Source organism: Rhinatrema bivittatum, chromosome 5, assembly GCF_901001135.1.
Source record: "Rhinatrema bivittatum chromosome 5, aRhiBiv1.1, whole genome shotgun sequence".
NCBI classification, from domain to species: domain Eukaryota; kingdom Metazoa; phylum Chordata; class Amphibia; order Gymnophiona; family Rhinatrematidae; genus Rhinatrema; species Rhinatrema bivittatum.
The window spans coordinates 252,223,311-252,247,679 of NC_042619.1; the positions used below are offsets into that span (position 1 = coordinate 252,223,311).

At 48.3% G+C, this 24,369-nt stretch overlaps 1 protein-coding gene across 6 annotated transcripts in view; it reads left to right on the forward strand.

Moving 5' to 3' along the window:
* The window catches only part of HR (HR lysine demethylase and nuclear receptor corepressor), a 92,423-nt gene that overhangs the window by 62,090 nt on the left and 5,964 nt on the right, over positions 1-24,369 (forward strand). For all 6 annotated transcript variants that reach the window (XM_029603830.1, XM_029603833.1, XM_029603829.1 and 3 more), the window contains 5 exons: positions 81-246; positions 393-468; positions 13,962-14,092; positions 19,191-19,313; positions 20,364-20,503. In XM_029603830.1, coding sequence (XP_029459690.1) covers positions 81-246; positions 393-468; positions 13,962-14,092; positions 19,191-19,313; positions 20,364-20,503 — 636 coding nt within the window. The remainder of the gene's footprint in view (positions 1-80; positions 247-392; positions 469-13,961; positions 14,093-19,190; positions 19,314-20,363; positions 20,504-24,369) is intronic.

Genomic DNA, 24,369 nt, shown 5'->3' on the forward strand with positions numbered 1-24,369 from the left:
ACAGATAACCAAAGCTAGACAATCAAAGACTGCTAGTGAGAGGCAGTTGATTATTCACCTTGAGTGTTCTTCTTCTTTAGCCTGTCCTCGTCTCAGGTCTGGAGCGAACAATGAAGCGGAGCCTTTGGGGACCGGAGTCATTGAGTCGAGAGTTCGGAGAGCAGGAAGCAGTGGCACGCAGTAACTGCTGCACCCCAAAAAAGATGAACAGCAAAGAGTTCTGGGACAGATTCACTGGCCGCTCGGGTGAGATTTCCAGTTACCAGCATTGTGTTTCAGTTCAGGGAGGAGGGGGTACCACTGCCACACAGAGAGAAATATCTTGTATGAGAGAGAGAAAGAGGAGCAGGAACATCACCGATCAGTCTGACTTAAATCCCCTTTTCCCTCAGATGCTGTAGATGTGGAGAACTGTCGGAGGAACAGACTCATCTGGGAATACAACCTGGGGAAACAGAAGTCAAGCTGGTGAGTTTTGGCAAGGATGGCAGAGCAAGAAAGGTGAATATGTCCTGCTTGGCTCAGGCACATGTCAGGGCATGTGTGTACCTACATAGATCATCAGGGCCTCATCTGGTTTTTATTTATTTATTTATTTATTTATTTATTTAAACATTTTTCTATGCCGAACTTCATGACAAGCTTCATATCAGGCCGGTTTTACTACATAGAAGGTCAACAACACACCACAGCCAAAGGTATACACAAGTATTATTTCAGCATCAATCTGGCTTCTGGAATTTGTCAAAGCTACAGAACAATAGTACAATTGAGAGATGGGGGTTGGGGGTGGTAATGGTTGCAGAGATGGGAATTGGGATAGTGATGGTTGCAGAGATGGGGGTTGGGGTAGTGATGGTTGCAGAGATGGGGAGTTGGGGTGTGATGCAAAGATGAGAATTGGGGTTGGGATGGATGCAGAGATGGGGATTGGGGTTGGGATGGTTGCAGAGATGAGAGTTGGGGTTCGGATGGATGCAGAGATGGGAGCTGGGGTAGTGATGGTTGCAGAGATGGGAGTTGTGGTTGGGATGGATTTAGAGATGGGGGTTGGGCTTGGGATGGTTGCAGAGATGGGGGTTGGGGTGTGATGGTTGCAGAGATGGGAGTTGGGGTAGTGATAGTTGCAGAGATGGGAGTTGGGGTAGTGATGGATGCAGAGATGGTGGTTGGGGTTGGGATGGTTGCAGAGATGGGGATTGGGGTTGGGATGGTTGCAGAGTGAAAGTTGGGGTGGTGGTGATGCAAAGATGAGAGTTGGGGTAGTGATGGTTGCAGAGATGAGAGTTGGTGTTGGAATGGTTGCAGAGGTTGGTGTTTGGGGTGATGATGGTTGCAGAGATGAGTGTTGGGGTTGGGATTGTTGCAGAGATGGGGATTGGGGTGATGATGGTTGCAGAGATGAGAGTTGGGGTGGGATGGTTGCAGAGATGGAGATTGGGGTTGGGATGGATGTAGAGATGGGGGTTGGGGTTGGGATGGTTGCAGAGATGGGGATTGGGGTTGGGATGGTTGCAGAGATGAGAGTTGGGGTGGTGGTGATGCAAAGATGAGAGTTGGGGTAGTGATGGATGCAAAGATGAGAGTTGGGGTGGTGGTGATGCAGAGATGAGAGTTGGGGTAGTGATGGTTGCAGAGATGGGAATTGGGGTGGTGATGGTTGCAGAGATGGGGATTGGGGTGATGGTTGCAAAGATGGGGATTAGTGTGGTGATGGTTACAGAGATGAGAGTTGGGGTAGTGATGGATGCAGAGATGGGTGTTGGGGTTGGGATGGATGTAGAGATGGGGGTTGGGGTTGGGATGGTTGCAGAGATGAGAGTTGGGGAAGTGATGGTTGCAGAGATGGGGATTGGGGTGGTGATGGTTGCAGAGGTGGGAGTTGGGGTGGTGGTGATGCAAAGATGAGAGTTGGGGTAGTGATGGTTGCAGAGATGGGAGTTGGGGTCTGATGGTTGCAGAGATGGGAGTTGGGGTAGTGATGGTTGCAGAGATGGGGATTGAAGTTGGGATGGTTGCAGAGATGGGGATTGGGGTTGGGATGGTTGCAGAGATGGGAATTGGGGTAGTGATGGATGCAAAGATGAGAGTTGGGGAGGTGATGGTTGCAGAGATGGGGATTGGGGTGATGGTTGCAAAGATGGGGATTAGTGTGGTGATGGTTACAGAGATGATAGTTGGGGTAGTGATGGATGCAGAGATGGGGGTTGGGGTTGGGATGGCTGCAAAGATGAGAGTTGGGGTGGTGGTGATGCAGACATGAGAGTTGGGGTAGTGATGGTTGCAGAGATGAGAGTTGGGGTTGGGATGGTTGCAGAGATGGGGTTTGGGGTGATGATGGTTGCAGAGATGGGAGTTGGGGTAGTGATGGTTGCAGAGATGAGAGTTGGGATAGTGATGGTTGCAGAGATGGGAGTTGGGGTGGTGATGGTTGCAGAGATGGGGATTGGGGTGATGGTTGCAAAGATGGGGATTAGTGTGGTCATGGTTACAGAGATGAGAGTTGAGGAAGTGATGGATGCAGAGATGGGGGTTGGGATGGATGCAGCGATGGGGGTTGGGGTTGGGATGGTTGCAGAGATGGGGATTGGGGTTGAGATGGTTGCAGAGATGAGAGTTGGGGTGGTGGTGATGCAAAGATGAGAGTTGGGGTGGCGATGGATGAAAAGATGAGAGTTGGGGTGATGATGGTTGCAGAGATTGGGATTGGGGTGGTGATGGTTGCAGAGATGAGAGTTGGGGTAGTGATGGTTGTAGAGTTGGGAATTGGGGTTGGGATGGATGCAGAGGTTGGGGTTGGGATGGTTGCAAAGATGGGAGCTGGGGTGGTGGTGATGCATAGATGAGAGTTGGGGTAGTGATGGTTACAGAGATGGGGATTGGGGTGGTGATGGTTGCAGAGATGAGAGTTGGGGAGGTGATGGTTGCAGAGATGGGGATTGGGGTGGTGATGGTTGCAGAGATGAGAGTTGGGGAGGTGATGGTTGCAGAGATGGGGATTGGGGTGATGGTTGCAAAGATGGGGATTAGTGTGGTGATGGTTACAGAAATGATAGTTGGGGTAGTGATGGATGCAGAGATGGGGTTGGGGTTGGGATGGTTGCAGAAATGGGAGTTGGGTTTGGGATGGATGCAGAGGTTGGGGTTGGGATGGTTGCAAAGATGAGAGTTGGGGTGGTGGTGATGCAGACATGAGAGTTGGGGTAGTGATGGTTGCAGAGATGAGAGTTGGGGTTGGGATGGTTGCAGAGATGGGGTTTGGGGTGATGATGGTTGCAGAGATGAGAGTTGGGGTAGTGATAGTTGCAGAGATCGGAGTTGGAGTAATGATGGTTGCAGAGATGGGAGTTGGGGTAGTGATGGTGGCAGAGATGAGAGTTGGGATAGTGATGGTTGCAGAGATGGGAGTTGGGGTGGTGATGGTTGCAGAGATGGGGATTGGGGTGATGGTTGCAAAGATGGGGATTAGTGTGGTCATGGTTACAGAGATGAGAGTTGGGGTAGTGATGGATGCAGAGATGGGGGTTGGGGTTGGGATGGATGCAGAGATGGGGGTTGGGGTTGGGATGGTTGCAGAGATGGGGATTGGGGTTGAGATGGTTGCAGAGATGAGAGTTGGGGTGGTGGTGATGCAAAGATGAGAGTTGGGGTGGTGATGGATGCAAAGATGAGAGTTGGGGTGGTGATGGTTGCAGAGATTGGGATTGGGGTGGTGATGGTTGCAGAGATGAGAGTTGGGGTAGTGATGGTTGTAGAGTTGGTAATTGGGGTTGGGATGGATGCAGAGGTTGGGGTTGGGATGGTTGCAAAGATGGGAGCTGGGGTGGTGGTGATGCATAGATGAGAGTTGGGGTTGGGATGGTTGCAGAGGTGGGGTTTGGGGTGATGATGGTTGCAGAGATGATAGTTGGGGTGGGATGGTTGCAGAGATGGGGATTGGGGTGGGGATGGTTGCAGAGATGAGAGTTGGGATGGGGATGGTTGCAGAGATGAGAGGGGATAGTGATGGTTGCAGAGATGGGGATTGGGGTAATGAAGGTTGCAGAAAGGGGATTGGGGTGATGATGGTTGCAGAGATGAGAGTTGGGTTTGGGATGGTTGCAGAGATTAGTGTTGGGGTTGGGATGGTTGCAGAGATAGGGTTTGGGGTAGGGATGGTTGCAGAGATGGGTGTTGGGGTTGGGATGCTTGCAGAGATGGGAGTTGGAGTAATGATGGTTCCAGAGATGGGAGTTGGGGTAGTGATGGTTGCAGAGATGAGAGTTGGGATAGTGATGGTTGCAGAGATGGGGATTGGGGTTGGGATGGTTGCAGAGATGAGAGTTGGGGTAGTGATGGTTGTAGAGTTGGTAATTGGGGTTGGGATGGATGCAGAGGTTGGGGTTGGGATGGTTGCAAAGATGGGAGCTGGGGTGGTGGTGATGCATAGATGAGAGTTGGGGTTGGGATGGTTGCAGAGGTGGGGTTTGGGGTGATGATGGTTGCAGAGATGATAGTTGGGGGTGGGATGGTTGCAGAGATGGGGATTGGGGTGGGGATGGTTGCAGAGATGAGAGTTGGGATGGGGATGGTTGCAGAGATGAGAGGGGATAGTGATGGTTGCAGAGATGGGGATTGGGTTAATGAAGGTTGCAGAAAGGGGATTGGGGTGATGATGGTTGCAGAGATGAGAATTGGGTTTGGGATGGTTGCAGAGATTAGTGTTTGGGGTAGGGATGGTTGCAGAGATGGGTGTTGGGGTTGGGATGGTTGCAGAGATGGGAGTTGGAGTAATGATGGTTCCAGAGATGGGAGTTGGGGTAGTGATGGTTGCAGAGATGAGAGTTGGGATAGTGATGGTTGCAGAGATGGGGATTGGGGTTGGGATGGTTGCAGAGATGGGAGTTGGGGTAGTGATGGATGCAAAGATGAGAGTTGGGGTGGTGATGGTTGCAGAGATTGGGATTGGGGTGGTGATGGTTGCAGAGATGAGAGTTGGGGTAGTGATGGTTGTAGAGTTGGGAATTGGGGTTGGGATGGATGCAGAGGTTGGGGTTGGGATGGTTGCAAAGATGGGATCTGGGGTGGTGGTGATGCATAGATGAGAGTTGGGGTTGGGATGGTTGCAGAGGTGGGGTTTGGGGTGATGATGGTTGCAGAGATGATAGTTGGGGTGGGATGGTTGCAAAGATGGGGATTGGGGTGGGGATGGTTGCAGAGATGAGAGTTGGGATGGGGATGGTTGCAGAGATGAGAGTTGGGATAGTGATGGTTGCAGAGATGGGGATTGGGGTAATGAAGGTTGCAGAAAGGGGATTGGGGTGATGATGGTTGCAGAGATGAGAGTTGGGTTTGGGATGGTTGCAGAGATTAGTGTTGGGGTTGGGATGGTTGCAGAGATAGGGTTTGGGGTAGGGATGGTTGCAGAGATGGGTGTTGGGGTTGGGATGGTTGCAGAGATGGGAGTTGGAGTAATGATGGTTCCAGAGATGGGAGTTGGGATAGTGATGGTTGCAGAGATGGGAGTTGGGGTTGGGATGGTTGCAGAAATGGGAGATGGGGTTGGGATGGATGCAGAGGTTGGGGTTGGGATGGTTGCAGAGATAGGGTTTGGGGTAGGGATGGTTGCAGAGATGGGTGTTGGGGTTGGGATGGTTGCAGAGATGGGAGTTGGAGTAATGATGGTTCCAGAGATGGGAGTTGGGATAGTGATGGTTGCAGAGATGAGAGTTGGGGTATTGATGGTTGCAGAGATGGGAGTTGGGGTTCAGATGGTTGCAGAGATGGGGATTGCGGTAATGATGGTTGCAGAAAGGGGGTTGGGGTGATGATGGTTGCAGAGATGAGAGTTGGGATAGGGATGGTTGCAGAGATGGGAGTTGGAGTAATGATGGTTCCAGAGATGGGGTTTGGGGTGATGATGGTTGCAGAGATGAGTGTTGGGGTTGGGATGGTTGCAGAGATGGGTGTTGGGGTTGGGATGGTTGCAGAGATGGGAGTTGGAGTAATGATGGTTGCAGAGATGGGAGTTGGGGTAGTGATGGTTGCAGAGATGAGAGTTGGGATAGTGATGGTTGCAGAGATGGGAGTTGGGGTTGGGATGGTTGCAGAGATGGGAGATGGGGTTGGGATGGATGCAGAGGTTGGGGTTGGGATGGTTGCAAAGTTGGGAGTTGGGGTAGTGATGGTTGCAGAGATGGGGATTGGGGTAATGATGGTTGCAGAAAGGGGTTTGGGGTGATGATGGTTGCAGAGATGGGAGTTGGGGTTGAGATGGTTGCAGAGATGGGGATTGGGGTAATGATGGTTGCAGAGATGGGGTTTGGGGTGATGATGGTTGCAGAGATGAGAGTTGCAGAGATGAGAGTTGGGGTTGGGATTGTTGCAGAGATGGGAGTTGGAGTAATGATGGTTGCAGAGATGGGGATTGGGGTAATGATGGTTGCAGAAAGGGGTTTGGGGTGATGATGGTTGCAGAGATGAGAGTTGGGGTTGGGAATGTTTGCAGACATAGGGTTTGGGGTAATGATGGTTGCAGAGATGGGGATTGGGGTGGTGATGGTTGCAGAGATGGGGATTGGGGTGATGGTTGCAGAGATGGGAGTTGGGGTTTGATGGTTGCAGAGATGAGAATTGGGGTAGTGATGGTTGCAGAAATGAGAGTTGGGGTTGGGATGGATGCAGAGGTTGGGGTAGTGGGGTAGTGATGGTTGTAGAGATGGTAGTTGGGGTGGTGATTGTTGTAGAGATGAGCTATAGACTGCCAATGTTATCAGAGGTGGAGAGTTGGGGGTGGCAATGGTTGCAGAGATGGAGTTAGGGTAATGATGGTTGTAGAGATGGGAGTTGGGTTGGGATGGTTGCAGAGATGGGAGTTGGGGCTGGGATTGTTGCAGAGATGGGGGTTGGGGTGGTGATGGTTGCAGAGATGGGGGTTGGGGTGGTGATGTTAGTAGCGATGAGGGATAGGCTGCCAATGTTAGCAAAGGTGGAGAACTGGAGGTGGTAATGGTTACAGAGATGAGGGTGTTGGAGTGGTGGTGGTTGAGGAGACAGGAGATTGGTAGCCAGTGACTTAGCCTGTGAACTCATGTTTCCCTGCCCGGAGGGAAAATGCTATAGCACTATAGACTATCTTCTTCATCTTTGCCTTTCATCAGTCCTCCATCACAGTGGAGAATCAATGAAAGGCAAAGAAGAGCCTGTGGACCTTAGTAAGAAGACCTGAACCTTTTCTGGGACAGGCACAGAGAAGTTTGGGAGTCAAGGGGAAGCTTTAAGTGCTGAGCTATGCACAGACCGAAACCTAGGAGCAGATACATATATCTATTTCTCACAGGACAAACAGGATGGAGCCCAATCACGGAACACTTTTGTCAAAGTTTCTAGAACTTTGACTGGCCCCTACTGGGCATAACCAGCATGGCACTAACCCTGCAGCCAGCAGGGGTCTCTCTTCAGTCTTCTTTTTTCCACGCAGCAGTAGCCACGCGGTTAAGGAGCTCTGCAAGGATTCCTGACAGGAATTTTCCTCATGGAATTATTAAAAATTACATTTCTCCACAGGGGTCCCTCCATTAACTTTTTCAGTCCACGGTACTCCGTTAAGTTTTTACCTGTTTTCCGTCGATTACCGTCGAGTTTGGCCCTTGCAGCCTACTGGCCGTTGACCGTACCGCAGCTCGATTTTTTTCTTTGGCCATGGCGTCGGGGTTCCGTCAGTGCCCAGACTGTACTCGTACCATGTCCATTACAGACCCCATAAAGTCTGTGTAATGTGTCTTGGACGAGAACACGATGTCTTGACCTGCACCAAATGTGCCCTAATGACACCAAAAGGTCGCAAGGCCAGAATGGAGAAGATGGGACTTCTCTTCCGTGCTCAAACCCCGACTCCGTCCATTGCATCAACGTCATCTGAACCGGCACCGTCAACGTCGCGCCAACATCGACCACCGACTGGTGACCACCCGGCATCGACAACTTCTCGGCCTTCAACAACCTCTTCTCCCCCTCAGGACCGAGGGGATCATAAGGAGAAACATCACCATCGTCACCGAAAGTCTCGGACCATCGAGGGAGCGAAACCATCGTCCGAGCCACCGTCTAAGAAACCCCGTCCAGAAAAGGCACCAACTTTTTCAGCAACCGAGTCACCGAGGCAGTCCTCGCCCGACAGGGCATCGGGAGCCGTGACTCCGCCTTTAACGGTGGTTTCTCCGGCTATGCCTCTGCCTCCTTCTTCTGTTCTGGAGCCGGGACTGCTTGCTCCAAGTCTCCGAGAAGACCTGGACTGGATGGTTCAGGAGGCCATCGACAAGGCGATGCACCGACTCCAGGTTCCCTCGGCACCGACATCGGTACTGATAGTGGAACTGATTACTGACCTGATTCCAGCAGCCTTGGCAACGCTGCTATCGAGGATGGAAGCGCTTATAGCTGCTTTTCCACCGATGGACCCTGGGTCACCAATGGCTCCGGTGCCCTCCCCACTTTATCATCAGGAGGAGAAAAACCATTCCACAGCCCTCCATCGGGAGTTCTGCCTCAGCCATCGACATTAGTGCCGATACCTCCATCGGAGCCATTGAGCCATCCACCAATGCCCTCGATGCCTGCGCCTGGACCTTCATTGCCTTCATCGGTGCCTCCGGTTATTCCTCCGATGCCTTCGGAGCCTAGACCGGGACCTTCAGGTATCCAACTACCCCGTCCCTCTCTAGTTCCTAGAGGGACAGGTGCTGATCCTTATGATACCTGGACTGATGATTCCTCACCAGACACCGATGATTTGCCATCACCTCCTTCACCCACTGACAGTAGAAAGCATTCTGCTCCAGAGGACCTTTATTAAATTTTGTGAAGGAAATGTCTGAACTGTTCCCCTTCCAATTACTAATGGAACAGGACGACAGACATCAAATGATGGAGTTGCTTCAATTCCTGGATGCGCCCAAGGAAATCACCTCCATCCCTATCCACCAAGTTCTTCTAGACCTCCTCAAGAAGAACTGGGAACATCCTGGTTCCATTGCACCAATCCACAGAAAAACTGACTCTACCTATTTGGTGCAGTCAGCTCCAGGCTTTCAGAAGCCTCAGTTGGATCACCAGTCTGTGGTGGTTGAATTTGCACAAAAGAGAGCAAAAAGGTTGAAACCTCACACTTCTTTTCCCCTTGGGAAGGAACAGAAATTTTTGGATGCCATTGGTCACCGAGTCTTCCAAGGATCAATGTTGATCCTCCGAATTGCCGCTTACCAACTCTATATGACCCAATATAATAGGGTCATTTTTAAACAGATACAGGAGTTGACAGCCTCCATGCCTCAGTCACTTCAAGAGCAACTCCACACCCTAATTAACAAGGGTTTGTAGGCAGGCAAACATGAGATCAGATCATGTTATGACATCTTTGACACTGCAACCAGAGTATCTGCAGCTGCTATTTCAGCGAGATGATGGGCTTGGCTCAAGTCACCAGACCTTTGACCGGAAGTCCAAGATAGGTTGTCCGACCTCCCCTGCATAGAAGACAATCTCTTTGGCAAGCAGATTCAAAGGCAGTGGCTGAACTAAAAGGACCATCATGAGACTCTCAGACAGCTCTCTCTGATACCTTTGGATTATCCTTCCAAACAGCCTTTCCGGAAGGACTCTAAAAAGTCTTTCTACAGACCAAAGAAGTCCTACCCGCCAGCAGCCAGATGCTGTTCTGTGAGACTATTCCTCAAATCCCAGTCTCATCAGACCTGAAAACAAAAACCACAGACAGCCCCCCAGCCGGGCCCTGCTTCTGGCTTTTGACTCTCATGTAGAGAGCAGCAGCCAGATTCCATTACCACACATACCAGTGGGAGGGCGGTTGTGCCATTTCAACAACATATGGCAATCAATCACCTCGGACCACTGGGTCCTAGCAATAATTGCTCAAGGCTATCATCTCAATTTTCCATAAAGGTGTTGGGGTTGTTCCCATATCAGTACAACCCCTTGTCACACGATTTCTGAAAGGCTTGCTTTACCTCAAGCCTCCACTGTGTCCTCCGGCCCCTTCTTTGGACCTCAACCTGGTTTTGGGTCGGCTCATGAAACCATCATTTGAGCCTCTCTAATCCTGTGAACTTCGCTATCTCTCATGGAAAGTGATTTTCCTTTTGGCAATCACTTCGGCTCGCAGAGTTAGTGAACTACAGGCCCTAGTTACCTATCCGCCTTACACTAAACTTCTGCAGGACCGGGGGGTACTTCGCACTCACCCTAGGTTTTTGCCTAAGGTAGTATCAGACTTTCATCTCAATCAATCCATTATACTACCTACCTTTTTCCCAGGCCCCATTCCAATCCAGGAGAGCAGGCTCTGCACACCCGTGACTGCAAATGGGCTCTAGCGTTCCACCTAGACCATACAGCTGCCCACAGAAAGAGTACTCAATTATTTATCTCTTTCCATCCTAACAAATTGGGGCAGTCTGTGGGTAAGCAGACTCTCTCCTCCTGGCTAGCGGACTGCATATCCTTTTGCTATCAGCAAGCGGACATTCCACTTCAAGACCATGTTAAAGCACACTCTGTGAGGGCCGTGGCGACTTCAGTAGCACACCTACGATCGGTGCTGCCACCTGGAGTTCTCTCCATACTTTTACAGCCCACTATTGCTTAGACAAAGCCGGAAGACAAGATTCCATCTTTGGCCAGTCTGTCTTGCGTAACATATTTACGACGTGACGTATCAACACCCTTCCGCCTGCCCGGTGGGGTTCAGGATGCCCTCTCCCAAATTCCACCCCAATTGTTGTGCCTGTTGCACATCTTTAGTGCATTTGGTGCATGTTCGGACATCCTCAGCTCGGTACTCACCCATATGTGAGGACTACCATCCTGCTTGTCCTGTGAGAAAGCAAATGTTGCTTACCTGTAACAGGTGTTCTCACAGGACAGCAGGATGTTAGTCCTCACAAAACCTGCCCGCCACCCCGCGGTGTTGGGTTCGTTTTCTTATTTTATTTTTCGGCACTGCCTGTAGCTTTGTAACCAGGCTGAAGAGGGACCCCTGCTGGCTGCAGGGTTAGTGCCATGCTGGGCATGCCCAGTAGGGGCCAGTCAAAGTTCTAGAAACTTTGACAAAAGTGTTCCGTGATTGGGCTCCATCCTGTGATGTCACCCATATGTGAGGACTAACATCCTGCTGTCCTGTGAGAACACCTGTTACAGGTAAGCAACATTTGCTATCCAAACTGTGAGCATCAGGTTTCAAGACAATGTACATCAATTCCTTCTTGGTGCTGCCAAAACCTCACAGTGTGACAGCCCCCTCCCAGCATTGTCTCTCTCCCATTACAATGCACACATACACACACCTTGCTATGGAGGGTGGGGGAGGAAGAAGTAAAAGTACAGTCTAATATCCATCCATCAACTGTAAGCTAAAGGTAAACAACCTGCAGAAAGACAGCCTCAGGCAGGATTTCACATTCAGATAACTTTATTGGCAGGAAACGTTTACACACAATGTCAAAGTAATAAACCAAATGATTAAAAGAAAAAGGTAGGAAAAGAAAAGACAAAAATTACAAAATAATAGTAACAGTCAAGTACAATTCAGAGATCAAATGCTTGCTGTATGCAGATGATCTGGTCATTGTATACCCGACCCTGAAGGTCTACAAGAAATCCTATACCCACTAGAAACCTACTGCAGATTATAGGCTCTATAGGTAAATCTGGAAAAACAAAAATTATGATTTTCCAGACAAAGCCAAACAATCTCTGACAGAAATTCAGATTTTATCTAAAGGTAGAGCACACCATAGACTATGAACAACTTTATCTGACACCTAAGTGGATCTGGAAGGGTTAAGTGCATGATTCATTGTGTTTTTCTCATAGACACAGAATGGGAGACAAGCCTTAGTAAATCAGGCCCTTCAAGGAAAAACGGTATCCAAACTCAACCCAATAAAGAAACCCTTGGCCAGCTTTAATCCCCCAGTAAAACTACTATTAAAATTATTCAATTGCATCAATCAACCAGTTCTTCTATATGAGGGTGAAGTCTGGGGCCTATCATTAACCCCAACCTATATAGCATGGAGCAGAATCCCAGACACTCTGAATGTAAAGAAACTCCCCCATCAATGAGTACAGAGCAAAACTAGGACAGTCCCCCCTACTACTCACCATTCAAAAAAGAATATTCAAATTCTGCTATCAAGATTTATCTGGATTTCAGCAAAACGTTTGATACAGTCCCGCATAGGAGGCTCATGAAAAAATTGAAAAGTTTGAAAGTGGGTCCCCAAGGCGGTGGAATGGATTATAAATTGGTTGACGGACAGATAGTGAGTAGTGGTAAATGGAATCTACTCTGCGGAGAGAAGGGTCATAAGTGGAGTGCCCCAAGGATCAGGTCTGGGGCTTATTCAGTTCACTACCCTTGTGAGCAATATTGCAGAAGGGTTAGAAGGAAAAGTCTGCCTTTTTTGCAAACGATACTAAGATCTGCAACAGAGTAGACCCACCTGAAAGATATGAGAGATGCACGTTTCTCAAAGCTGAAAGAAAAAAAAAATCCAAGACTTCCTACAAGAGAAGGAGCAAGGAAAACTCCATACAACAGGAGAAAAAGCAATTATAGCGGCAAAATACCCTTCCACAAGATCAGAATCTTACTAGTGCAGTTAGTGTAGCTGGGTTCAAAAAAGGTTTGGATAAGTTCTTGGAGGAGAAGTCCATTAATGGCTATTAATCAATTTTACTTAGGGAATAGCCACTGCTATTAATTACATCAGTAGCATGGGATCTTCTTAGTGTTTGGGTAATTGCCAGGTTCTTGTGGCCTGGTTTGGCCTCTGTTGGAAACAGGATGCTGGGCTTGATGGACCCTTGGTCTGACCCAGCATGACAATTTCTTATGTTCTTAGGGACAAGAAACACCAGCCCCAGAACTCGGGAATCGTCTTTGCTATTTCTTTTCTGTAATTTATAATTCTTTCTTTTTATCACTTAAACATTGATTTGCTATGGCTTTTCTCCCATTCTTTGTCTATGGAAAAAGACCTTGATGAATTAGGCCTTTAAATTATTACTTTGGCAACATGCAGGTACAAATTGTCAGGCCAAAAAAAGTTTCTCGAATCTTGAAACAGAGATTGAGAAGCGGACAGAGAGAGAAAGCTCGAGAGAGAGCAACAGAGGAACAGAGTGAGAGAGAGAGAGAGAGAGAGCACGCGAGCAAGGAAACATTCTCCAGGGTTTGGCATGGTTTTTCATCCTGTGGGCTTGCATAATATATTAGCAACTGCCAGTTTTCTCTGGATTTGTTTACAGAAAAACATGATGCTTTCTGTAACTGTTCAGGATGCATAATTAGAAAAATAGGCTATTTCGGTCACTGGAGGATTGATTAACCCCTGACCTTTCCATTAACTGGATGGAAGGACCGGAACCCTTGACAATTGGCTAGACCAAGGATGAGACTGAGCTGGAATGACCCGAGCTTAGGTTTAACCCCTGGTGAAGGACCAAAGCCATCATCTTCATCCAGCCGGGGGACATCATGATCTGTTTGTTTAATTTAAGGCAGTCAAACATTTGAAAAGGTCTTAGCCCTGTCTGCCTTCTCTGGTTGTTTGCCTGTGTTTCCTTTTCAGCTTAGACACGGGATGTTCTTTTGTTCTTCTGCCTCACTGTCAATGCCAGGGTGAGTGCTCCAGCAGGTCCCTCCCATCAGAAAGCTGGGAGACAGGCCTCCTCTCTTTCCTCTTGTGTTTTGGAAGAGAAACAGCAAATAGTTGCCAAGGGGAGTGTCCCACTCTTGTCTGTCTGCAGATACAGAGCATTTAATTAATTTTCTATTTCTGGCTCAGCCCGGGAGGCCAGGCTTCTCTCTCTCTCTCTCTCTGCAAACCTCAGTGACAGAGCAGGAGAGGCTGCAAGAGCCCTGCTTACCTGCGGTAACTCTGCTTGTCCTCTCTTTCCAGGACTGAGAATCTGTCTTCCAGTCTGCCGCTCCCAGAATACTGCAGGAATGATGGCATGCTGAACCTAGCCTCTTATCTTCCCGCCGAAGAGTCCAGGCCATGGCTGGGTCCCAGAATCTGTGCTGCCTACGGTGAGTCCTAATCTTGCTCCTGTTGAGATAATAACCCAATTGCAATCGACTATTTTTGGAGCCTCTAGGACTTCCAAGGAAACCTTGTGTCTGTAATGGCTCTAAAGGCCCACAGAAGCAGTCTACTTTTATATTCAAATCTTTTTTTTTTTTTATTATACTTTCCAACATTGATACAGCAGAACTAACACAACACTGGGCAATTAGTGAACTCTTCCATTGCCCCACTCAACTCTGTTGAACAATAACTTTGTTACCGAACAAGTGTGTTTCCTGCCAACCTCCCCACCCACCCTTCCAGAGCCCTCAGCGTCGTATGGCAGCTGTGGCCAATTCTGGCGAGGAAAACATCCATGATTCAGTCAAACCAAGCTCCACCCCCCATCGCTCTTATAGGTTATGCAAAACCGTTAAGAACCATACTTCTCGCTCTGTGTAACAGGGATTGCAAATAAGGATTCCAAGTATGCAGCAATTCTCTCTTCTTCTTAAAGATGCTGATGTTTTCCATGTATTGCTCACAAATACATTTGATATAATTGATTTTCCCATTGAGTTAGTGTCAGTGGATCTTCAGCCAGCCAGCAGTTGACCCACCACTGTTGCTCTGCTCCTATTCCACTTACTTCTAAACCTTTTTTAGATATACATTGAGGAATGGTCTAAAGACCCACCCGTAAAATGCCCATATCTCCACATTTTCATTTGCCAGTGAGAAACAAACCTCTAATGAACAGATCCAGAATTCTGCCAAAAAAGGTACTCCTTTTGTATAAAGCATCTCGCCAATGATTTCTTAAAGTGCAGCTTTCTAGCCATCCACATAATACTCCGTCCATTATGTTCTATCAATTGCTTTCTTCCATTGACAAGAAAATCCATCTGTTGCATTCTTTACATCTACACGAACTTCTATCCATCCATGGTATTCTGTCCCTTCACATGACAATCCATCTATCGCATTCTGTGCATCCACATGAACTTAAGAACATAAGAACATAAAATATGCCACACTAGGTCAAACCAAGGGTCCATCAAGTCCAATAACCTGTTTCCAACAGTGGCTAATCCAAGTCACAAGTATCTGGCTAGTACCCAAACATTAAATAGATCAGAAGCTACTTATGCTGGTAACAAGCAGTGGCTATTCCTTATTGATTAATAATAATTTATAGACTTTTCCAGGAACTTATCCATATCTTTTTTAAACCCAGCTACACAAACTTCCTTAACCACATCCTCTGGCAATGAATTCCTGAGCTTAATTGTGCCTTGAGTGCAAAAGAATTTTCTCTGATTTGTTTTAAATGTGCTACTTGCCAACTTCATGAAATGCCTTCTAGTCCTTCTATTATCTGAAAGAGTAAATAACCAATTCATATTTACCCATTCAAGTCCTTTCATGATTTTGTATATCTCTGTCTTATCCCCCTTGTGTTCTATTTCCACACAATACTTTTGTATATCTCTATCTTATCCCCCTTGTGTTCTATTTCCACACGATACTACATCCATCTCATTCTATTGACCTATGTAGGTTGGGCGCCGCATATTGTTTCGAGCACGTAACATGTTGCAGATAGGGTGGGCTCTGTTGTCTAGTGCAGCCTTGACCATGGAAGTTGTGTTGGAAGCTGGATTCCTGTGGCTGGTCTAAAAAAAGCTGAGAAAAAGCAGAAGACAAAGGAGCAGATGATGCAGTAGTGGTGGTAGAGGAGGGATGATGGGAGGCGGGACATAGCTTGTCGCTGGAGGAGTCATCAGATGAGCTGTCAAAAGTAACTTGTTTGCGTGACGGTCGAGACGACAACATCCAGGGTTACGAAAACCCCTTGTGTAATCTAGCTCATGCCTTAGAAACTTCTTATGTATAGAGGCCTTTAGGTCCGAGTGAAATTTCTTCAAGTTCTTTTTTAAAGTTGGCCAACTATTCAATGAAGGAATCAGCTGAGATCTGTATTTTCAGGTTGTCCAATTGTGCATTTGCCTTCTCCTGATAGGTAATCGCTGCACGCTTGGTTGTTTCAGCAATCAAGTTCATAAGATCAAATGAACACTTGTATAAAATCTGGTTCCGTCTGGACAGGAACTCAGGATCTTCAGTGTGTAGTCGAGGCTCCTTCCAAACCCAAAGGCCGCGGGAAATGCATCTCACTCTGCAATATTCCACCCAGCGTTGCCGCGTGTAATTCTGAAACAAAATGGCTTCCGATCAAGAAGCAGAGGAAAGAGCAGAAGTTGTCTCAGAGAACAGGGGCGCATCCAATAAAAGGGAATTGAAGTCTTGTTCTGAGGAGCTGAACGTATCACTGGAAACCAATGTAACCATGAAACTCCACAGTCCAAGAAAATCAGCAAAGCAAAGGTGGAGGAGAAGAGCGGCACACACAGTAATAAATATCCAGTGTTGCCAAGCAGTTCCATCTTTTGTTATCCAGTTGTGAAAGGGTGAACAGATTTCGGTCACCCGAAACAGACCTCGTTTTGGCTGCGTCAGGAGGGACAGAAGCCCAAACTGTAAAAGAATAGAAATAAGAATAAACTGAGACAAAACTAGGATCCAAAGACAGAATCCAAAGGGCAGGCTACAAAGTATAAACATACTAAATTATGGAAGAAGACGCTAAAAAACTTGGTGGCTTAAGGCACTAAATTAAAGATATGAGAAATAAACCTGATAAAAGGAAGCCATGGTAATTACATTGGACCAAGATAAAAACAAGAGGCTCTAACAGCAGCATGATGTACCACAGTGTCGCTCACAGAGCCAAAAATGGTTGTAACGGGGTCACCACATGATCAGCACATGTAAGTGACAGGACCAATCCCCTTTCAGAAGGCTGTCCTGAAAGGGGAGTGAAAAGGACCAATGGGGCAATAAGTGAAGGAGTGAATAAATTAATATTAAGTGCCCGACACTTGTCAACTGAGCGTCCGCTTCCTGCACCCGACTGCCTGTGCTTTTGTTGAGCTTTTTTTTTTTAAATGTTTTTAAAGAATTGTTCCGCCTACTTAATATCCCAAAAATATTAAGTAGGAGGGCAGGCGTTAATTTCTGATCGCTAAATTCTGATCACTAAATTCTGTACTGCCTCCTACTTAATATCGTTGGGATATTAAGTAGGAAGAACAACTCTTTAAAAAAAAAAAAAAAAGTTAAAAAAAAGCACTGGCAGTCGGGTGCAGGAAGTGGAAACCCTAAAGTGTGCCAAAGAAATGAAGAGAAAACAAATTAAAGAAATTAAGGAAGGAGCATGATAATGTGATGAGCCTAGCTTAACACAAACACAGGAAGAATACATACCCCAGTAATACATCGCTTACAGAAACATCAATTGAGCACCTTAGTTGTGAGAGAAAAATCCGCAAAACCAGCATCGCCCGATATAAAGCTTGTGTTTGGGGGCGGGGGTACCCTGAAAACCGCGCCAAAAGTCACGTGGAACAAGGCATCCAATGAGGAATTAAACCGACAAAAGGAGTAAAAGGGAATCAAAAGAACACCGACCACTCAATCTCCCGATTAAGACTTGAAGGGTGCAATGCATCCAATGTAATAATCCACCACTGTTCCCTCCAGATGAGCCTTTCACTAAAAGTGCCACCGCAGATACGCGGAGAAGGGACCACAATAGCCAAAAACCAGAGATCCTCAATGCAAGGCTGGAACTCGCGCCAGTGTGAAACCAGAGGGTCTTCATCGCCAGCATTGCGCATGCAGCTCAGATTTTTCAAAAATACGTGTTTTTAGCGCCCAAGTAGTTTTGCCCACATAGAGCAAAGGACAGGGGCAAGGGACAATATACATCACGCCACTAGTTCAGCAGGCAGAGGCCTGGTGTAAAGAGAAAACACGGCCGGTGATAGGATATGTGGATGCGCGTAAACGGTAGGAAAAAGGATAAGCAGCACGATGCATGAGCAGAAAAAGAAGGCATGTCCGCCTGTGCTACTTGTATCTGTTGCGTTCTGTTCATCCATATGACACACCATCTGTCATATCCATTGTCCACAAGGTAACAACAAAAGGCAAAAAATAAGCCACGGGAAACCGAATATCAAAACAACCAATAGAAAAAGGGTATTCCCAATTAATGTAAAAAAAAAATCAAACTATAATATTGGCATTACTACCATAACAGAAAAATTATATAGAGCAAGAAATTATATAAAAATAAAGTGAAAACACATCCTAACTCATAGCTACACTATATTTCAGTGAAGCACCCAAAAACAGTATGCACAATATGGATCTCTGAAGACCCACCGTCAGTTGAGTAGTTCATGCATTAAACTTATTATTCCCCTGATGAAGCCACTAACTATGGTGAAACGAGCTCTCTGTCAGGATATCACAAGGATCTCTAATACAATTGGGATTTCATTTTTGCACATAGTGAACTGGGAGACTATAAGTACATTTTTGGTGTAATGGGACTTTGGTTCTATGACTGACAATATTCCACCATATTAATTGATATGTGAACTGTGTAGCACATCACAATGATTTGTGTAGGATACATAAAAGAATAATACTTTTTTTTTCAGAATAAACAGAAATTGAGGAAGGTTTTTCGAGATTACATTTTTTCACAGCACCCAATGATTACTTTCTTGGCACTGTTTTTGAGTGAATCTCTGAAATGTGGTGTAGGTATGAGTTAGGCTGTGTTTCACTCTATTTTTATATAGTTTCTTTCTCTTTATAATTTTTCTATTATGGTAGTCTTGCTAATATTATAGTTTGATTTTTTACATTTATTGGGCATACCCTTTTTCTATTGGTCATCTATTGTCCTCACGGAAGACCCACTTATCCAGTCTCCATCTGCCTGCATGTTCTTCTATTCATGGAGGTAAACAAATGGAGATGTTATGTTTGATATTTTGGACCTCGTTTCTAAGCTGGTCTACAGGCTCTGCACCAAGTATTCAAAATGTATACTTTCCTCACTTTCTGTTTTAACTTGCGTTTAACTTTTTGAAATTGTAAGAGTCTGATCAGATCTCTGCGAGAAGGACGAGAGGAGCTATGATGAGGATCAGAGCACAAGGTCTTATTCAGGCTCAGTGTGTCTCACTTTTTAACATTTTGTAGGCGAGAAAGCTGATGACAGGAACATTGGGACAAAGCCCCTCACAGCACAGGCTGCTGATTTTCTCAACATCTTGGTGTATGTGGAGACAAGTCCTCTCTGTGACCGGCACAGTATCCAGCAAGGTATGAGTCTTCTCTCTCTGTGACTGGCCTGTAGCCAACCAAATATGAATCCTTTCTCATTCTGTGACCAGCATGCTATCCACCCAGGTATGAATTTTCTCTCTGTGTGACCAGCGTGGTATCTAGCAAGGTATGAGTCTTCCCTCCCTGTGAGCAGCATGGTATTCACCCAGGTATGAATCTTTTCTTTCTGTGTCCAGTATGGTATCCAGCAAAGTATGAGTTTTCTCTCCTTGTAACCGAAACAGTAAACATTAAGTTGTCTCTCTCTGTCTCTCTCTCTCTCTCTCTGAGACTGGCACAATATCCACTCAGGTATGAGTACTCTCTCAGTGAACTGGTATGCTATCCGGCAAAGTTCAGGTCTGGATCTTTGCACATAAGGTGAGATTCAGACCTGTTGGTAACTTCCTTCCTTTATGCTCCCATTTTGGAGAAAGGGAGAATGCTAGGTTCAAGGGCAATGAATCTCAGGAGCGATGTTCCCTCTAAGCTGTGTGGGAGTCTTCTCATGTTCTATCCGTGGCAAGTGCAGCAGCTCTCCTGCTTTTTGATCACATAGGGCAGGCAGGTCCTGTTGTACTCCCATACAGGCCCGGATATAGCCATAGGCAATATAGGCAATTGCCTAGGGTGCTGAAGGCACCAAATACCCAGGTCAAGGAGGAGTCTGCTGTAGCTATCCACTTCAGAGAACCATTGCTACAACACTCTGGAACTCTGAAAGCAGTGGAGGTAGATGGACTTCACCCAGTATCTGATTTCCAGGATCCCCCCCCCCCCCCCCACTATCCAATCCTGCCTATGGGCACCCAAGTCCTAAATCCGTCCCTGCTCTCATGGGATCCGCCTGTCCAGCACAGTTCAAACCGCATGATGGCTTCAGCACACTCCACATTTAGAAAGTGGACAATGGACTTCCACACAGTTTGGTGATGGGGCGACCACATCACAGTATAACATGGACATGTGCTGATAGACAGTTTGCTGGGGCTGCAACGGGTAACAGCAGCTGCGTCACACTCTAACACTCTCTGTCTGGTTTTGCAGAGATTCTACAGAGGGTAGAAGCTGATGGAATGGACGGTGCCCTAAAGGAGCGTCTCTGGGAGTCAAAGAGCAGACCAGGAGCACTGTGGCATATCTTCCAAGCAGAGGACTCTAAGTGCATCCAGTCATTCCTGCAAAAGGTAAGAGGTCGCCTGGGTTTGTGTATCCAGCTCTGCACAACACAGCCGGGAGGAAGCAGTACAGCCCTGTCTGTGCAGACCCAGGACCACCAGGGAGGGAACGGCATGGCCCCATCTGTTCAAAATCAGCATATTCCCCTGTACGTACCCGGATCAGTCCAGGACAACTGGGATTTGCCTCCCCGCCAGCAGATGGAGACAGAAAAAGACTTTGCGGACTCTGTCCTATACCCCTGAGGTGTCACCTAGTGTCTGTCAGTATTTTTCTGTCTCCAGCAGATGGTGGAGGTGCAAAGCCTAGTGTCTGGTGTTAGGTTTAAATTTCTCTGATTTTGGTTTGGTTGGCACAGGTATTTTTCAGAGGAAGGTTTAGGTTACTGTCCCTTTATCTTTAAATTAGTTTGAAAAAAAAAATGTGTTCACAGAGATTGTGGCATTTAGCCTCCCAGGGGGTCGGCAGGTCCTGGTGGGACCATCCCCCCTGGTATTTGAGGGTTGGTGACCCTGAAACTGCCGCGGCTGAGGGTGATACCAAGGGTCCTGGCTCACTCTCCCTCAGCGGGACCCATCCCGACCAGGTAAAAAAGATTTAAAAGTTGTATTTTCTTGTCTTGGGTGCTCCGGCCTAGCGTCTGCTCCGTTTTCGCCGTTTTTCATCGCTTTCCCAGCCTGTTTTTTAACCGGGAAATCACCTCAGTCGCTGCGATTCTTTTTTCGGGTACCAATTAAATCGAGGCCGGGGATATGCCTCGTGGCGCGGCCTGCAAGGTCCATCGCAGAGAAATCAGCACAAGGCTGACAGGGACAGCACCAGGCTGCGTCGGGAGCCTAAGAGGCCCGATCGGAGAAGGCAAGGCTTGGATCCCTTCCTGCTTAGTGCAGGATCGGAGGCTCTGCTGCAAACCATGAGGGATCAGGAGCAAGCAGCGCTGGCGGCTCTAGGAGAGGGGCCCTCTCCGCCACCACTTTCCTGGAGGCCGGCTGCCCCTGAGGGGGGGCACAGTTCCGGATGCACAGGATGATTCCTTGGAGGAGGAGCAGGACAAAGATTCGAATGGGTCTTCTTCCTCATTCTCCTCCGAATTTGTCAGAATGCTGCAAAGGTTCTTCAAGTCCCGTAAAGCAGAGAAAAGATCACGTACTAAGTTGCCCTGGGCACCCTTGTCGACATCGGGAGCGGGGAGAGGGTCCTCTTCACACAAACGCTCCAGGTCATCCGGTGGCAGAGATGATCCCAAGGCAAAGTGCCCTCTCCGGTCTCGGTCCCATCCGGCGGAGACTTCTCGGACAGACACGTCAGATGAGGATCAGTCTCCTCCACCAGCTCCGGGTGACGGACAGGATCCGGATCCGGATCTTCACCCTCAGCCAGCCAAACCGGATGGGGTCCCGATGGTGGAGGCGATGATCCAAAGGTGGTGAGACTGTTCCGGAAGTATGAATTGGGACTGCTGATACCAGTCATTCTGGAGGAGCTTGGTATTGAAGTTCCGCCTGAGGATTCCAGATTCGGAGCTATGGATCCGGTCGTGGTGGGCCTCCGGGGTCCGACTCGATCCTTTCCATTTCATATGTCTGTCACAGATCTTTTGTTTAAGGAGTGGGACACTCCAGACCTTGGCTTGAAGGTGGGTCGAGCTATGGACAAATTGTATCCGCTTTTGGAGGAAGCTCTGGATCTGCTCAGAGTTCCTAAGGTGGATGCCGCGGTTTCTGCGGTCACGAAAAAGACCACCATTCCCATCACGGGGGCCACTGCGTTGAAAGACTTGCAGGATCGCAAGCTGGAGCTGCAGCTGAAGAAAACTTTTGAGGTTTCGGCCCTCGGGGTCCGGGCAGCTATGTGTAGCAGTTTTGTGCAGCGGGCTTGTCTCCGCTAGGTTCAGGATTGGCAGGTGGAAGCTTCCCTCTTGGACGCGGCAGCGCTGCATGCTAGCCGTCTGGAGGCGGCGGTGGCGTATAGTGCGGATGCCCTGTATGATCTTCTGTGGACTTCGGGCAGGACAAGGGTTGCAGCGGTTTCCGCCCGCAGGCTCCTCTGGCTCCGAAACTGGTCAACTGATGGGTCCTCCAAAGCACAGCTGAGTTCTTTACCATTTAAGGGGAAGCTCCTCTTTGGGCAACAGCTGGAGGACATGATAAAGTCTCTGGAAGAGAACTAAGTCCACAGGTTGCCGGAGGATAGGCCTCGATCCAAAGGTTCTTTTCCTCAGAGGGCGAGATTTCGGGGAAATCGTCATTTCCGCTCTTCAAGATCCACCAGGTCATCATTTCGCCAGGGCACCGGCTGTCAGGCTTCTTGGAACCAGTCCTTTTGGGGCTGCCAACCTGCCAGAGACAGTACTCTGCAGTCCCATGGGGGCTCCAAAACCGCGCAATGAAGTGAGGCCGGTCCACCCTTCCGTGCCAAGAATTGGGGGAAGGTTACACCTTTTCCAGGAGGCGTGGACCAAATTGACCTCCAACCAATGGGTCCTAAGCATCATAGAACACAGCTTCGCCTTAGATTTTGCCCAGCCAGTCAAGGAACATTACATAGTGTCCCCTTGCGCATACCAGCTAAAGCGAAGGGCGGTGCGAGACACTCTACAGCGCCTGTAGGATCTAGGTGTCATAGTTCCAGGGCCCGAAGGGCAGCTAAGGCATGGGCGCTACTCCATCTACTTCGTGGTACCAAAGAAGGAGGGTACCTTCTGACCCATCCTCTATTTGAAGCGGGTGAATCACGCCCTGAAGGTACCCCATTTTTGGATGGAAACTCTTTGCTCCGTCATAACGTGGGTCCACAAGGGAGAGTTTTTGGCGTCACTGGACCCATAACTGCACATCCCGATACGCTTGGACCATCAGAAATATCTGCGGTTTGCGATCCTTGGGCGCCATTTTCAATTTTGCGCTCTTTCGTTCCGGCTCGCGACGGCGCCCCGGGTTTTCACCAAGGTGATGATGGTGGTTGCAGCCACCTTGTGACGGGAAGGGATACTGGTGCATCCCTATCTAGACGATTGGCTAATTCAAGCAAAGTCAGAAAGCCTATGCAGAGCCTCGGTGGCGCAGGTGCTCTGGATGTTGGACTCGTTGGGGTGGGTGATCAACCCCGAGAAGAGTCATCTGATTCCCTCCCAGACTTTGGAGCTTCTGGGGGCTCGCTTCGACACAGCCTTGGGAAAGGTTTTTCTGACGGAAAAGAGGATTTTCAAGCTCGCGTCACAGGTGGAGTCCTTGCGCTCTCTACCTCGACCCAGGGTCTGGGATTACTTGCCGGTCCTGGGCTCAATGGCTTCAACGATCGATCTGGTACCTTGGGCCTTTGCGCATATGCGTTCTCTTCAATCAGCCTTGCTCTCCGAATGGAATCCCCTCTCGCAAGGTTTCCATCTTGTCCTGCCCCTGACTGGGCGCGTTCCAATCTTCTGTGGTGGCTTTCACAGCACAATTTGCACCAGGGGGTGGATTTGGAGATTCCCTGTTGGGTCGTGGTGACCACCGACGCAGTACAGGGCCAATAGACCAGGACGGAGGCCTCCTGATCCATCAATTGCTTGGAGACCAAGGCTGTGTGATTAGCGCTCCAGGCCCTCCTTCCACTGGTGGAGGGCAGGTCGGTGAGGGTGCTCTCCGACAATGCGACAACGGTGGCCTACATCAATCGTCAGGATGGAACCAGGAGCCATCCAGTGGCGACGGAGGCTCGGCTCTTGATACACTGGGCCGAGCAACATCTTTACCGGATAGTTGCCTCTCACATAGCCAGAGTGGACAATGTCCAGGCGGATTTCCTCAGCTGGCACTAGTTGGAACCGGGGGAGTGGGAACTCTCCGATGACCCCTTTCATTGTCTGTGCGCCCGGTGGTCCAGACCGACC